The 16,920-nt window shown below is 45.9% G+C and overlaps 1 protein-coding gene across 2 annotated transcripts in view; it reads right to left on the bottom strand.

Annotated features, from left to right (window-relative positions):
- Positions 1-16,089, bottom strand: part of LOC106035426 (monocarboxylate transporter 2-like) — a 39,273-nt gene extending 23,184 nt beyond the window's left edge. The window contains exons 1-3 of one of the 2 annotated variants that reach the window (XM_048072836.2): positions 15,676-16,089; positions 10,456-10,606; positions 9,871-10,128 (exon numbers count right to left, since the gene is read on the bottom strand). In XM_048072836.2, the coding sequence (XP_047928793.2) occupies positions 9,871-10,087 (217 nt within the window). In that variant the 5' untranslated portion in view covers positions 10,088-10,128; positions 10,456-10,606; positions 15,676-16,089. Of the gene's footprint in view, positions 1-408; positions 661-9,870; positions 10,129-10,455; positions 10,607-15,675 lie in introns of those variants that run through there. The other variant, XM_048072842.2, reaches the window with a different exon arrangement.
- Between the last annotated feature and the right edge of the window lie 831 nt (positions 16,090-16,920).

Here is a 16,920-nt window from a genome sequence, read left to right on the forward strand (position 1 = left end):
TTGAAGTGGATCCCATTTTGAAAAGCGACAAAGGTGCTGCAAGCCCAGCTGGAAATGTCGGGGATGTCAGCACTGAGCTGGTCACAGACAACATTTCTGAAGGTATTTGGAGTCCCCCACATGCCCAAAAGGCACAGAAAATTAAACTTTTGATAAGAACCAGGCTGGTTTGAAAATCCCAGCTGGCACCAATTCAATTCCAAAAAACACCCCTTAGTTCATCTGCGCTCTGCATATGGACACGTTTCCCTGAACGATGTTGGAAACAGGATCAGAAGATAAACCTGCTGATAAAGCAGCTCAGAAGGACACCGTCGCCTTCCCTGTACACTGCCCCGGAGAGGAGATTTCTGACTAATTTCTGCTGTGCAGCAAACCCACCCCGGCAGCCGGGGCAGGCTTACTCACCTGCGCCGTACGTGGTGGCCAGCATGATGGAGGAGACCCACGCGATCTCGCTATAGGACGTGTCAAAGAAACCCTGGATCTCTTTGAAGAAGATGGCTATGCCTTTGGGGAAGGCATAGGCAAAGCCGATAGAAATGAAAGCACCAAAGACCACGACCCAGCCCCAGCCACCGTCCGGGGGGCCGGGGGCTGGCCCTGCGTTAGCAGGGGACGGCATGGCTGGGGGACGCGAGCGGGCACCCAGCGCTCCTCGGGAAGCCCTGCAAAATAAAAGTGCAAACGGGCAGCGTCAGTGCCGGCAGCGCTGCCCCAGGCTGCGACCACAGCATTGCCCCCACGCAGCTTCGGGCTGTTGATTAATTTTTAGTGTCCCCTCTGCAGCGTCGCCGTTATCGCGAAGAACGTCGGTAGTGCCACCGGGGCGGACAGCGCTGGAAACACCCCGTGGACGTGGCTATGATTAAAAACGCCGGCTCCAACCTGGTGCAGCCCCCACCCACCACCCCTGGACACCCCCCCAGGACAGCCCCAGCCACGTGTGGGTCCCCGCACCCCCACGCAGCAGCACCCACCTGTGGGATCGCGGCACTGAGCCCCTCGGGGAGGGCGATTCTGCGCCGCCCCACGCGGGACAGCCCCACACGGGACCCGCCCCGCACAGCCAGCAGACCGAGCCCCCTCTGGGTTTACCTGCTTTTCTCTTTTTCTTTTTTTTTTCTCACCACCCAGCAATGCCGAGCACCGGCACCCAACCAGCCCACTGGGGCTAATTAAAATATCCGCATTCATTTAAACGGAAATTATGATTTTTTCCTGTTTCTACCAGCCCTCTTCCCTCCCCACTACACAGCTGTGCCCTGCTGTCCCGTACCCATACCACTATGTCGCAGCAGATTTAGGCAGATGTACAGTCACTGTCTACTCTCCCTTATTCACTGTATTTTCCACTTTTTCCACTGAAGTCTTTTTGGGGAAACACTAGTACCGTTTCCTCTTGCTAGAAAGTTGCAGCCTTGCTGCCAGACTTGTGTCTTGCTCCACCTTGTCTCCTCCTGCCTCAAGTAACTGCAGGTCTCGGAGGAATTCACCCACGAGCCTCCTCGGCCCCAATTCTGTGCAAATTCGGATGGTTACGGCAGGCGAGCACCACACCCTGCCACCTCCCGCTCTGCCTTCAGCCTCGGAGAGGGAGACCTCCGTCCCCCGGTGTGTAACCACGAGGGCTGGGGTACGATTTGGGCAGATTTTGTGTGCCCGCCTGGGCTTCCTCAAGGACACGGGGAGATGGAGCTCGCTGATCCCGTGTGGTGCTCCTTCTCACTTCAGCACCGCAAATTGCTAAATCCGAAATAACAAGATTTTAATAGTTATCCCTTTCGGTTCAGGTGCAAACATGCCAATCTGTAATGAAACAAGAAGGGTCTCCCCTCCTCCCTATTTCCATCCTCCCTCCAACGCTCCCCAAACAGCCCCTGGTACCAGAAATCCCATTTTTCTCCACAGGCAATTAGGCAATAACAGAGAGGGGGAAGGAATCGGTGCCTTGCTCAGTAATTTGCCCGGTGCAGTTAATCTACAGCTTTAAAGATCTCCTTACAACACGTCCGTAAGATGTTTTATTACTACTATTTCTTTCTTCCTATAAAACTGAGTAAACTTAAAAAGAGCAGGAGACCTTGACTCACGGGTGCAGGGCCACAGCACAATGAGCTGGCGAATTTTGTCCTGTGCAGCCCGGAGCCACTTTACGAGCTGCAGGCACCCTTACAGCAAGCTTTTACGATGCAGCCCTGCAGACAAAAATTCTGCCATTGCAGGGCACGATGGAAGTCCCCCCGGTATGAAAATCCCTGCCTGCAGCTGAACAAGGCGAAGGGGCTGGGATGGTTTTCTCCCATTTTCCTACAGAGGGTTTGGGATTCCTGGAGTTTTTCTAATCAAGTTTTAGTGGTTGGTTTCTGTCTTCTGCCAAAAATGAAAAAATGTGAGCACATATAAACAACCACACCCAAGACCGAAGAAAGGCACATCCTTAGCGCTGTGCAGGGGGTGCAGTGCTGGTGGGAACCCCCTGGAGCAGAGGGATGCAGGAGCAGGTACAATGCTGCAAATGGGAGAGTTTCCTTCTGCAGAACTGTTAAATTTGGAGTAATTTAAAGAATTTCCTCTGCAGCAAACACTGGCATGGCACCCTCTGGGTAAACATTAACACAAACTGGTTGCAAACAAAATGGGAGGAGACAAGCAGTTGCAGCAGGAGCTATTGGGGGGACAAATGATTTCTAAAGACACCTGAAAACCATCTGCACAGGTGTTGCCGCTCTGATGAGATGCTCACAAGCAGAACACGACCATCTGAGGGCAGAGGGAGGGTTTCTTCCAAGAAAAAGCCTGACAGCAGAAATCCTGGGCTCGCTAGGTCAAAAAGGACTTGCTAGCAATGTGGGGAGATGTGTGGCAGCTGCCTATGTGCATGCCCCCCCTGCGGGTAGGAGCACAGCCCCCGGGGCCAGGCTCCACTCACCCATCCATAGCAATCAGATGCTTCCTGGAGGGCAGGATTTTTAATTTGTTGGCAAGCAGCAAGAAAATTCATTAAAATTGCAAAATACCTTCTCAAGAAACTCATTTCCCTATCACAACCCTCCATGTAAATAAGCGACTGTGATTGTATCCCCAGCACTTAGCTCCGGAGCTTCATCAAGAAGAGGGGCAAAGGGGGAAAGGGGCTGGGGACGGGTCAGAGGCTGAACCTGCTCTTTTTTCCCCTCAAAAGTGTCCGTCTTCCACTCTTTACAAAGCTTTCCATGGCAGTCCCCATAGATACTTTACATCTGGATTTTTATAAGCAAACATCCTTCATTTATTGAAGCCTAAGGCTTGATAAATAAGATTCTTTAAAACGTAAGGACACAAAAATAAAAGGACAAAAATAGAAGTGACTAGTCTTGACAGTCTGAGTGATTTCCTTTTACCAAAAATAAATAATAATAAAAAAGGCAAAAAAAAAAAACCAAACCCGGCCTCCCCTGAGAATGGAAAGCATTTATTTTTATCCTCAGTGGGCCACTTTGGTATTAGGAAAGAATTTTATCTGAAGCCTTCTACACACAGCAGTTTTATTGCAGCTGAAGGTAGGAGCTACAGCTCTGTAACCCCAACAGCGTTTTTCCTTCACTGAGCCTTTGAAAGTCAATTAAAGGCTTTACAAATTGCTTCCACATTAAGAAAAAGAAAAAATAAAAATAAAAATAAAAATCTGTCCCTAGCTCTGCTGCATCACAACAGCATTGGGTAAAGTGAGCAGCTAAAGATGTAATGGCACTTCTTTCAAATGTCTGCAGTACTCATTGCCACAGCGTGGCTGTGCTTCTCAAAACATTTTCTCATTTTCTACTTTCTCATAAAATGTATCAGCAGCAAAGTCCAATCCACGGCTGAGGCTGAAATTACTTCTCAATTTATGAATGAGATTATATGCAGTTTTGTCCACAAAACCTAAGGGCCATGCTCAGTGACCCAGGATGCAATACCGGTACTTTTGCAATCTGTCTTAGGAAAGAGATAGCCCAGCCCTCTGAAAATAGGCACGTGCATTTATTTTCATAATAATCTTCTTTTTCTGAGGGATCAGTCCATACTGATATAGATTACTATTTGGGAAAAGGTTTGAATTCAGCAAAATTCTCTGCTCTGGGCCCCAGCCAAATGCAGTGACAAAATTCAAGCCTGGGGACTGACGAATGCTTCCCTCCCAGGTAAGCACAGACTGACTGGCCTCTGCTCACCGCTGAGCGCAGCTGGGCTGACACAACACATTCCTCAGAGCTCAGCCACCAGACCTCCAGCATTCAGGGATTTACTGCTAATATTGTCATGCTCGAGGTATTAATTAAAGGGAACCTCGCTCTGCCCAGCGGTTCCCAGGTGAGGATGCAGCAGCACCGCGGCCAGTCCCCATCCCTTGACAATGGCTATTTTGAGGACACTTTTGATTCCCAGGCAGCCTCTCTGCGCTGGTGTAAGACATTTGGCTGGCTGTGGGCACGGTCCCCAGCCCCACACGTGCCTGCACCCAGCAGTGGGGTGACACCATGTGGGGATGAGGGATTTCTGTGCTGCTGGAGGCTGTCGAGGTGGCTGGCTTAGCCTCGCGCCTCTCATTTGCACCCAGTGGTGTTTTACAAGGGGGCCAAAGGTGGTCAAAACGGAAAGTTATGAAACATCAAACTTGTTTTTTTGCTAAGCTGTGGTATTAATAGCACTGCAGAGGCCAGGCAGGCAGAGGAATTCAAACACCAGTGAAACCCTTGAATGGCTCCAGCTCTGCATCGCGCCATCCAGCTGGCCAGGTACGTGAAGCACCGCTGCTGAAAGCGCTGGTTTCCCTGAGACCAAAACACAAAGCCAGCAGCGGCGCCACTTCTTCTGCTTTTCCCCTGTTGCAGGGGTTTAATCAGTAGCCCAAACAGGAACAGTTGTGTTGGTAAGAAGATGGCTACAATTAATTTAAATCTAATAATTGGAACGTTTTCACTTGGGAATTAAAGCAAATTATTCCTTTGCTAGTGCATCTTCATCTCATTTACATCTTAATCCCAGTAGGGCCTTGCTTTGTTATATTTGGAAAATGACTGCATAGGAAGGGAAAAACAACAGAGCTGAAGGAGCCAAAGACACACAGAGAGTTCAGCTATTAACTTGAATGGCAGATGTCTGGCTACGCCAAGCCCTGACTGGCCAAAAATTAGCACAGATACCGTGTTTTTCTCAAACATCACTAAAAGCCAAGCGAGTGGCATTTCAAATTGTGCACACAGACACAGGCAAACAAACAGCTGGGGTGGAAGGTCGTGTTGGAGGTGCAATTACACTTTACCCGGAGCAGCATGTCACTCTCATTTGTACCGAAAGCAGGGGATTCACCGAAGGACACGGTGTGCAGCGGGATCCTCTGCGCTCCCACCCGCAGCTCTCCAGTCATGGCTCAAGCTTTGTCTTCCTCTCTGAAAGGTTTCATCACAGGCTAACGAGTTCATACCTCTTTGCTCAAGGTAAACATGTAGTGAAAAAAGGCCTTTTGGTGTTGGCAAAGTAAAATTAGTACTATATCCCGTCTTACTCCAGTTTGCCTTACCCACTTTGCCTACTTGGTCTTATTTTGAAGTGAAAGCACACAAAGCATCCTGGAGCTTCTGATGGACATATTCTTGTGAGAGTTTCCTTATTCATTTCAATGAAAAAGAACCAGGTGGAGAAGACCTGCAGCAGTTCAGACTGTCAAAACCCCAGTGCGTTGTGGCTGCAGGGTTCAAAGATTTCCAGCCCCTCCACAAGCAGCTTCTCCAAGGCATGGCCCTAAGTATCTGTGGCACAGCAGGGGCCAGGAGACCACCACTGCTTCCAGCCCACCTCCAAGGCTGTCTTGCCACAAATAAACACTCGGGTCTTTAGCAATAGGACAGAAGGGCAAGTAACACTTCAACAAGGTGGGGAGCTTTAGATCCCATTAAACTCTCCTGATGTTTGGGAGACGAGAGATTTTACAGGGGCACCGAGAAGAGCAATTCCCTCTTGGAAACAGCAGAAAGCTGGCACTGTGTGGTGCTGTCTGAATCTGAATTGAGGGCCAGGACCTCCTCAGCCAGAGCACAGGGGGACATCACACCGGTCTGCAGGTAGTCTCTGGGACACCATTGTTTGAAGGTCATAGTACTCTGAGCCGTTACATAACAAAGGTATTTTCCCCCCAGAGTTAACCCTCCCTCACCCAAGTATTCAAGGCCTTAGAGTCAGTTAAACCTGCAGAAAAACTGTCCCAAAGAGGCAGCTGGAACTTTTTGTTTTGTTTTGTTTTGTTCCAGCAAAGAAAATTGTCGTGATGAGTGACTGCAACTGCTTGAGGGTTCCTGCTCTTCCACTGATCCCCCAGAAGCCTCCCTCTGGGACTTCAGTGCCCTGAGAGCAGCAGCCCCTTGGCTACACAGAAGTAGGGCACTTTTAACTTGCTTCAAGGACAAGGACGCAGCCAGCAGAAGCCAGGCTCGCTGTGACCACACAGCTCTCATCACCCCTGAGGCTGACAAACTCCACGAGGGAGCAGGGGGAAGCAGGACTGCAGGGTAACTCCTGCGGCCACGCTGCACATAACCGGCTCCTCTGCACGGGACGGAGAACACCCAGCCTGCTCCTGTTACAATTCAGTCGAATACTTCGGTATGGAAACATGAAACAGAATCAAGGGAAAGGATTATTCATGCACCAGGTAGTGTCAGCAGCTGTGTACAATGTCTCTGTAACGCGGATCAGTCCTCTGTGCCCTTAGCACAGGGTGATGCAACACGCAGTATTTCTGTAGGTAAACTCAGCCGCACTCCTGAGCCTGCATTTCCCCTGTTTCTTTGCCCTTCTGGCCGACCGTTGTCCAGCAGATCAAGCACGATGCTTTAGTATTAACTTTCAAGGTCTTACACAGATTGTTCTCTAGGAGCTTGTTGAACTTTTGACACTGTACGTCCATTCTGCCCTATGAGATCAAAGAGAGGAGATTTTTGGTCCAAGCACAGTGTTTGCTCAAGCTTGCTGTAATCCCGGCTTTGCAGACAGACCTTCCCAAGAGCCCCCCAGTTGCCACAGGCACGACCCCTCGTGAGGCAGGCGTCAGAGATGCACTCATTACTCGGGTCATGTTTATAGGACACTCCATCACTTAACAGTCCCAGAGACCTTTGGGAAACCAAGTGTTTACAGACACACAATTCATTTCTAAAATTTCATTCACTTCTCAGCCTGCTTTCCTAAATATCATGCTTGGGGCTGAAATTTTCCAGGCTTCTAGCATTATGGATTAGCAGATCAAAATTTGCAGCTGAAAGGTGAAATCCTGGCTCCACTAAAGGTTATGGCAAAGTGCCTGTGGACTTCAGTGCAGCCAAAATTTCACCCAGAAGCAATATCCAACATTTTTGAAGCTTTTTTTTTTTTTTTTAAATTTCTCTAGTGCTAAGAAACTTACACTCCCCTACAGTACTACTTTGTATATAGTTGGCTGTAGCATTTCTGAACATTGTAAAACTAAAGTTGGGATTTGAAGGCATAATTCCCCCTGAAGGCATCCCCTGGGTACCCTCAACCTCCCTGGCAAGTCTTGCTGGTGCTTTCCTCCTCCCTCAAACAAGGCACGCAGCTTCGCTGGATGCTGCAGGATCACTCTAGATTTATGCTGGTGTGTGAAAGGAAGATCAAATTGAGTATTCAATTACTTATTCATTCAAAGATATTTATTTTCTGAGATGAAACTACTAAATCTGTTATTATTACCATTCCCTCCTCTATGACAATTAAGCATGATGCTGCTGTCAGATCTATGGAGATGTCAACACCACTTACAGAAAACAACTTCTGAAAGATGAGAACATGATGAGAAAATGCTTAGAATTATTAATCATTTGCAAGAACAGAGTAGATAATTGATCTTCCTTAATTCTAGAAAAGTCTATAATCTTTATACAGACATTCTTCATGAGACTTTCTTTTTTTTTCCCCAAAGATACATTATTTTGGTAGTTCATTTTTAACACCCAGATGCTACAGTGATTTTAAAACTGAGAGAGGCTCAGAGCAACAGCTACTGCACCACGGGACAGAGCCCCAGCAAGAAAAGGTGCCCTATGGCAGTTAGCACGGGTACAGTGCCTGCGAAAAGGCCAGGAGAGGTAGTGTAGGAAACCAGTCCTACCAGCAGTGAGTTCTTAACCTAAACGCTGTGTGATGGTAAAGGTAATGCTGAAAAGGAGAAGTCATCTTGATTCTGCCAGCCAGGGCAGCATCTTGTATTTCCTCGCTAATGCTGACATCCCCCATTGTTACATCTGACACCTGGAAACATCAGGCACTTGTACATGTGGCTGCAGCTTATAGTGATAGCTCTGCAGCAACAGGGTGTCAAAAGTGTCAGTATTTGAAGACCAATGACGAAAACCTCATGTTTTACGCTGTAGTGGCTGCTTCCCCCATCAAGATCACTCAGACCAGTCTCCATGCTCAATTCTCCCCTCCATCTTCATCAGGTTGTTGAAGATAGCTCAGAGAATGTGGGGAGGTGTGGGGAGGGGGGGTAAGCCAGAAATGTCAGTTGGTTTGAGACATCCCTAAAGGTGCTCAGTTTCAGACATCCAGATCTCAGAGGGCACTGAGCAGCCATCCCAAGGAAATCAGGCCTGTAGCAGCCACGCACAGCCTGAATCCCCAACATGAACCCTTCCAGCCTTTTGCTCGACCTTTCATTTTACTCTCCTGACATGAAACCACAACAGCCACAGTGGTTACAGAATATACACTCATTGTTTCAAAGGGAAATACGTGCTCATTAGACCTGCTGATTTAATAGCCCTGGAAGTGAACTTCCATCCTTCTGAGACTGTAGGCCCAAGGCCCCAGTGAAGTCTTCTCACTGCCTCTGAGGCCATTTCACACAGCAGCTTTTTTATCACCATGAAGAGCTCTTTCCTGAGGTACTGAGGTGCTGGGTGTGAGCTGGTGTGGCTCTTGGTGTTAATCCTTTTACATTTCACCCTTGCAATACAAGCTAAGAACCAAGGCTCTGCTAATGGCGAAGCAGTAACTCCTGACAGCTGCACCTCACAAAGCGCCAGCAACCTAAAACCAAGACGGTAATCTACTAATCATTAATTGCAAGATACACACCAGCTGCTTAGATCAAATGTGGCATCAGTATCTGAGGCAAGCATCCCTCTGAGCACATCCACTCAGTGATTTCATTACAAGGACAAGCAATACCTTCCTGGGAGCTCTGCACAACAGCGATGTTTGCAGCCAAGGGACAAGCACTCAGTGAACATTTTAACCTGAAGCGACCAGGGGACACATTTGTCCTTTCAGAGAGATTCTCCAGACAGAAATCTAAAACTTCATCCCTTAAAAATTTACAGCAAAAATTTGGCAACAGAATTAGGTAATATTTAAAGACACGTTTACATACTAACTCAACATCTACATGCACGTATGCTGTGCCTGTTCACCAGCTGAGTTTTAGGTTTCAAGCTTCCAATATCACCCCTACAATCATGAGTGCCAGAAACATATTTTTTATTTCAAAAAGAAAGCCAAGGAGAGGAGCAGGACAAAAGCTGTAATACTGAATATGCTGAAATAACTGTCCAGGTTTAAAATAATTCCCCTGTGGCCAAGCTCCAAGCCAAACACAGCAAGATTCCTGATGAAATAACAAGAACTGATGACATCGTATATGTTATCAATAAAATATCCAGCAGTGCTGGTTTTCTGTGTTTTGCCAATGCACAACATCAGAAAACAGAAAGCCAATTTTGGGGTTAGATCTTTCCAAGAACTTTCTCAAAGAAACATGTTCCTCCCCCCCCTTTTGGTGTAGAGCTCTGACCTCCTCTGATACAAAGAAAGATGAGGTCTTGCTTCACTTACCTCCTCCGTAGGTAGTAGCACACATGATAGAAGTTATCCAGGCAATCTGGCTGTAGGAGATGCTGTAAACAGCCTGAAGCTCTTTAAAGTAGATTGTGAAAGCTTTAGGAAAGGTGTATGCAAACCCAACCGAGATGGAGGCCCCGAACACCACTGCCCAGCCCCATCCGCCGTCGGGGGGAATGTAGCCCAGGTCCGAAGGGACTGGAGGAGACATCGTCAATTCTGACCTCAGAACACAAACCACTTCCCAGTGTCCTGCAGAGCAAAATATGTGTGTGTTTTACAGAACATGCATATCGTACATCCAGGCATCATTTTATTTAATAGTACAATTATTTAGAAGTAGAGAGAAACACTCACTCTCGAAGCCTTTATATCTTGCTGGCTATTGCAAGTTTTACTGTGCAAATCAAACACAAGAAAAATCACCCTTCCCTCTTCAATAACCCTGCCCAGCCCTTCCACCTGTATTTTAAATACATGTCCTCAAAAGACTCCTACAGCTTCTGTGCTGAGGGACAGGCCCTTTTCAAAGCGAAGCGAACGCCTGCCCCCCGCCTGGCCAGCAGCTCGGTGTCTCACCTCAGGGCTGGCTCCTGGAGGTTGGTCCTCACTCCGTCGCTCAGCCCGTCCCTTGGAGAGAGGGAGATGCCACACTCATGCCGTTTTCAGGGTAAACACTCCATTGCTCGTTTTTCAGATGTGGGTGGAAAACTTCGATTTCAGGTTACCCCTGCTTAAAAGAATAAGTCCCATAATGTGAGCAGCAGGCGATTGGCCCCACAGTGCAGCCAGCTCCCCTGTCCTGTACCGGGATGGGGCTCTCTCGGCCACTTGCTTCCCCCGAGCCAACAAGCAAACTGCAAGCAACTGCTTGCAAAGCAGTTGAAGTTCCTTCCTACGTAGGGGCAGCAATTCCACTCGTGCCTGGCTCCTGCCAGGTTAGCAGATTACGCTCAGGAACAACATGGATCAAAGACGGCTTTCACTCATTTGCATTCTTCCCATATTCCCTAGCCACTAAAAATAATATTTTTTAAAAAAGAGTGTTGTTTTTGTTTTTGTTTTTGTTTTTTTAAAAAAAACTATATGCATCTCAGGAGTTAACCCACAAATCTCTTCTCAAGGCCCAAGACATCAAACCAGAGGGGAGAGGAGCAGCTCCCATAGCAAAGGGTGCTGGGGGGCGCAGCTGCATCTTTGTGGACAAAAAGGTGGATTTTTGTCCTCAGAGGAAAGGCCTTTATCTACTGCAAACTCAGAAGTAGGAGAAGCTGGTAGGAAAGGGCATCATCAGAGCTAATGGGAAGAGTGGACACAGGTATCAGCTGGACACATTCTGCTGAACCTCAGAGATAGCAGTCAGCTCACTGGGAAGACAGGCACATTTGTTTATCTTGGAAAAAAAAAATACTCAGGGAAGGTCCCATGTAATTTTCATTTATCTGAGAGTCCTTCGCTTCTTGAGAAGTTTGGATTCAAACTGTAAGTAGGAGTACCCAATTGGAACAGTAAGGAAAAAAACTATTATTTTAAGCTGATGATATGTCTACAGACAAACTCCTGAATTCATGCCTTCTTTCCTTTACTTTTACAGCTGTCAGGCCATAACACTAATATGGGGGCTTCATGCTGCAGGCTTCGTGCTCCCCCTATGCCTGGACAACCGGTGCACACACAATAGGCAGACACGTTTCCCCTCGCCTGCCTCAGTTGTATGCTGGGGAACCCCCAGATCGTGACTCGAACATACAGCATTAACAGAAGCAGCTGAAAGCCAGTTCAACCATGACGTATAAATACAATGAAATCTGGTTCGTAAACTCTCAGCTTGCCCAAAATTTTTATTTTCTACTCCTCTCATAAAAAATATTGTCCCAGAGCCTCCTTCTTGTCACTGTTACTAACTCACTAACCCAGGTTTAGCCACCCTACACTGCTGGTCATTCCTGTTGCAACTAAAGGTTGTGGAAAGAAAAGCTGCCCTGGACAAAGAGAATACCTCATTGCTTTTGGATGAGATTTCCAGATATTACAGGAAATACAGGGATGTGTTTAGGAAACCCTTTGCAAAACATTCTTCATGGAATATCCACTGAAAATTTTCATTCACCTCAAAGATAACTGTTGATTTTTTTTCCATCATAACCTTTCTTTACTGTTTTTTTGATCAGGCTGAGACTGTTCAGCACCACTTACATTTGATCTAAGAGCATTTATTAAGGTCAGACTAGACGATCTTAGAGGTCTTTTCCAATCTGAATGATTCTATGATTATTATTTATTTAAGCCCACACTCAGTATTGCAAAAGCATCACTGCTGAGAGGTTACGCTGGAGAGGGATGATCACACATCAGTCCTGTCCTCACCCTCACCACCAGGTGCTGTGGGCGAGAAGGACGTGTGGTCAGATCCAGTCTAACAGCATGGAGGGATCGCACTGCGCTTCACTGAGACCCACGGGAGGACTATCATTTACAGCCCAGAATCCTCACTGGAAGATGAAAGGCAGGTGTGGTAGAAATCATCTTGCCTAATTCCCCTTCATATTAAAGCCAGTTTATTTCCTTGCATGCCTGGGATTATCACAGGTGCCCAGACCAACACTAGTCCTGCTTGTGCTTTGTGTTGGCCACACACCTGCGAGTCTGGGGCGGGAGCTGTGCAGCCACAGGAGAGCTGTGCTGTGCCCCAGCTCCACAGATCTTGAAAATATGCGACAAATTGTTCTGATGCAGAACCTATTATTTCCCGTCATCTATTTTTTTTCTATATGAAAAATATTGTGCATTGTCTTTTCAAATTATTTTAACATTACTCTTGGGTAGGATTTTAGAAGGAAACTCATGTTAAAGAGTAATAGTGGTGCGGTTGGAATGACTGTCCATTGACAAGACATTTAAGAGATTTTATTACTTAAGAGATATGCATTTCATCATGCCATTTCTTTCACTTATGGCTATTCTACCCAATTTAAGCCATTCAAACATTGTTGAGAATACCAAGATCCCAAAAATATTGACATATCCTAGAGGCTCTGAAATTAGGCAAAATAGAATTGATTAACGGGCGAGCACAGCAAGGACATGTTCCTAATTTAATATCATATCTGTTATTCACAGTCTACCAAAGTTCAGGATATGCAAAAATTCTCAGGCTCCTCAAATTCAAATCTTTTTTGGCAGTCATTTAAAAAGGTTGAGCCTGGGCTTTAAATATATTCTCAGGGATTAACAAGAAAGGTTATTTTTTATTACAACCAATTCATTCTGCTTGTAAAACTCTGACTAATTGTACACCACCTTTAGAAGTCTAACATTATGAATATATTTGTTCATTTAATTTCATTTTCTGTTTAACAGGAGATTTATTGAGAGGACATTTGCATAAAAACAGATTATGGTATCAAATTCATTGTCCAGCTTTTCTACATCAAGGCTAGCTCTTACAGAAAACCAAAGGGAGGAACTGAAATTAAATCTAGCTATTATTATTAACTCATTCTTTCTTTAGGAATTGTTTCTGCAGGCTCTGCTCCTGCTCTCCTCCAGAGCACTTCGCATACAGTGCAACATATCACTGCCAGTCTGGCCATGGCAATTTTAACCTTCTGGCTGAAGTCCTCTTGCATGACCCCCGGGTCACCTAAAATCCTGCGTCAGACTTATTTTGGTCACTAAGGAACAAAGGAAGGGATTCATAGGCCACACTGACACTTAACAAAGGGTAAATTTCACCCTGGAGTGAGAGGAGGGGATATGGAAAATTCCTGAATTTGTTACCAGTAAATCAAGCAGTGGAACTGGGCTACTGAAAGAGCAATGTCCACAACGTGGCCACGCACTTTGTGGAGGTTTATGTAACCCAGTTTCAGTAGGAATGTTTCCGTAAGACTTATATTGCAAATCCCCATTTGGGGGATTTAAAACATTCCCCTGCCACGTTTATAATCCAAACACCGCAGCACACTACTTAGGTACAAGAAAAAACAGGAAAAAGCTGACCATAGGCAGGCCTGTGCAATGTTCTCATCCAAACTGAGGAGAAAACCCAGCAGAAAGGTAAACAAAGACAACGAGAAAAATGATTCATCCAAGCTGACTTTGCAAGTCAGCATCTGCTGGAGCCTGTATTTCCTGCCTCGTAGCCACATGCAGTCATGCATATTATTTTGCATTGGCCCAACAAAAGTATCTTCCCTACAAGGGCACAACAAAGGCCTAAAACCATGCAGTAGCTCCTGGTTTACATTAATAAGAAAGGCTTCTCCAGCGCAGTCACAGCCAGCTCAGCTGTTCCTCTCACAAACACGGGATGCACACCTCCCATTTAGAAGGATTTTCTACCACCTAACAGTAAGAGCACGCTGAAGAGTCACCGAGGGTCAAAAGGCAGCAAGACATTCCTGGGAGAAGTTCACTGAGGGCTATTAAACAACGATAACACCTCTGGCATTGCTGGTTGCAAATTACTCGAGACTGGGAACATCAACAGCTTGCTCTGTTCTCGTTTCCCTGGGTAGCCACCAGTAACCCCCTGCGAGGGACAGAAGTCCAGTTGGACAGAAGTTGGTATGATCTAGCTCCTCCTGCCTCACTGGTCACGACTTACACCAGATGTTAATTTCTGCTGCGTTTCTAAGACTTTTACAACTTTCTACACCAGAAACATGACAAGTAGATTTGGTGTTTTTCTGTCTTCTAAATGGAATAAATCCCTAAACACTGCTACAGGTGCTATGAGAGTTCCTTACAGATTGTTCCAGGTGTACGCGGCCCTCTGCCCTGCAGGAGGTCATCAGAAGCTGCCGGCTGAAGAGATGGCAATCACACCAGACCTAGAGTTCACAGGAGTCATTTCTTTCAACACTACAGCATTGGAAAGGGTGGGACTCATTTGGACTTTTAGAACTAAGTAGCTTCCATGCTGCTAGGCTTTTTCTTGCAGATACCAGCTCGACAGCTCCCTTGGTTCTTCCCCATTCTAGAATGGTGAACTACTTTGGGGAATTTATTATCCTAAGTGTCCATTGTAATCAGAACAAACTAAATAATTTCTAACAACTCGTTCAACAAACACCACCTGCTCTTGCTCACAGGATACTTAAGTAAACAGGCTCTCAACCTGGACATTCTTTTTTAAAAAATAGGAATTGCCCCAATTGTGAAGATTTTCTGCTGATAGTTATTGAGCTGTGACTGTTTGCATGCATTTCAGACACAATAGCAAACTATTCAAACTACTTTTCAAAATGAATTTGGAAAGCCTTGGTCAGTTCCATCAGCAGTTGAGATGGACAAGAGAAACAGAAACTCTACTGGTTCATTAGCCTATAAAAAACTGAAATTTCAGTAACTAATCAGGTGGTTCCTTTATCTTAGCATTGCTCTCCACACATTAGTTTTTGATGTAAAACATGGCACATCTTTGTGTTGTTTAAGTAAAAAAACAAAAAGCAAATTTGCAGAGCAAACACAATTTAAGCATTTCACTTCATTTATTGGGTTGTTAGAGGAAGTTAATTTGATGTTCACCAAATGCTCCTGCCTATGAACTTATTTCTCAGAGTGTTTGAAGAAATCTGTTACTGAAGAAATATGACCAGAATCAAACCAGAAGAATATGAAATAATACAAAATTTACTTGCAAATATTCTTCTACAGCCGATATATTACCCACCATCTTGATTTCAAAGAAATAGAACAGAACACTGATAATCATATACAATATATGTAACATACACACATGAGCAAAAAATCAAACGTTGGCACAAACCAAGCATACAATTTGTACTTTCTTACATTAAAACCGCCCGTTGCCACCTTTCCGCGACAGTAACCGATCCGCAGACAGATCATGTGCAGGTCTAAGGAGACGCGGGGACACAAAGCGTTCCTTTAAATGGGTATATTTGGTACTATTTTGGTTGATGTTTTACAGATATGTTTTCATTGCTGGTACTCAGTGACACTTCAAGATCTAAATAAGCACATACTGTCTTTTAACAGGTCAGACTCCACGCTTTAGGGCCAGTAAGTGACGCTGTCAGGGCACGCAGCCTCCTCTTCATGACCTGTTGTGGGGCCATGCTGTGTAGGAAGGGGCAGCCTGCAGCCCATCTGTATAGACTTGCTTGCAGCATTGCTCCTTCTTCTCTGGGAATACCTCAATTTTGCTCAGGTGATATAAAGAGCAGGAGATCATGCGTCATCTAATCCACTTCCTTCGCTCCTCTTCGGGGAGATCGAGACCTTCTCTGCTCAAAGCTCATGGCATGCGGGAAGCTGTGCAGTCCTTCAAAACAAAATAAATAATAATAATAATAAAAAAATAAAAATCATCAAAACCAGTCTGGCCAAGTGTTCTCCAAATGTAAATTTTTAGCATTATTTCATGAGGGAATGTATATGGGGTTTTAGACCTGTGCTTGATCAGGCCCAGGGTCTACTACTACACACATCTCATCTTCTGAGGTAGAACTTGTTTTAGGTTGTATTTGGAGGGCCAAACCTTCTAAAGATGTAAGGGGTCTGCACAGGTTGTGCATGAAATTAGGTTCTTAAAGAGGAATGAGATCCTACTGCTACCATTGGAAAGGGAAAGCTTTCAGCAACACAACCCTATGTTTCAGAAAGTCCACTATGAAGAGAGATGTTGTAAACGGTTTGTTAGCTTCCCTTCTCCTGAAGTAACTTGTTAAACTGTAGCTTGATCACCCCAAGTTAGCTAAAGTTAATAGATACCTGCCTCTTACAGTGGATATTTGCATTATCATTTGTACAGAAACATGCAGATCAGCAGCAAGGCACGCAGGACCTTACCCAGATGTTAAAAGGGGAGGGGTTCAAGCTCTGCTGGCCTCACTCTGTCCCCTTGTAGAGGCAGCGAGCAGTCTGCATGCTGCCAGGAGATAAGGAGAAGGCAACGCCTGGGTGTTTATTCCTTCATCTACTGCCTGCACGGGTGCCGTACTGCAAGATACGCCCCCGAGAAACATGCATGAATGTGCTTCTAGGGGCTGATCAGGCGGCTTTGGGACAAGGAAG

Source organism: Anser cygnoides, chromosome 10 (assembly GCF_040182565.1).
Source record: "Anser cygnoides isolate HZ-2024a breed goose chromosome 10, Taihu_goose_T2T_genome, whole genome shotgun sequence".
In the NCBI taxonomy this organism is placed as follows: Eukaryota; Metazoa; Chordata; class Aves; order Anseriformes; family Anatidae; genus Anser; species Anser cygnoides.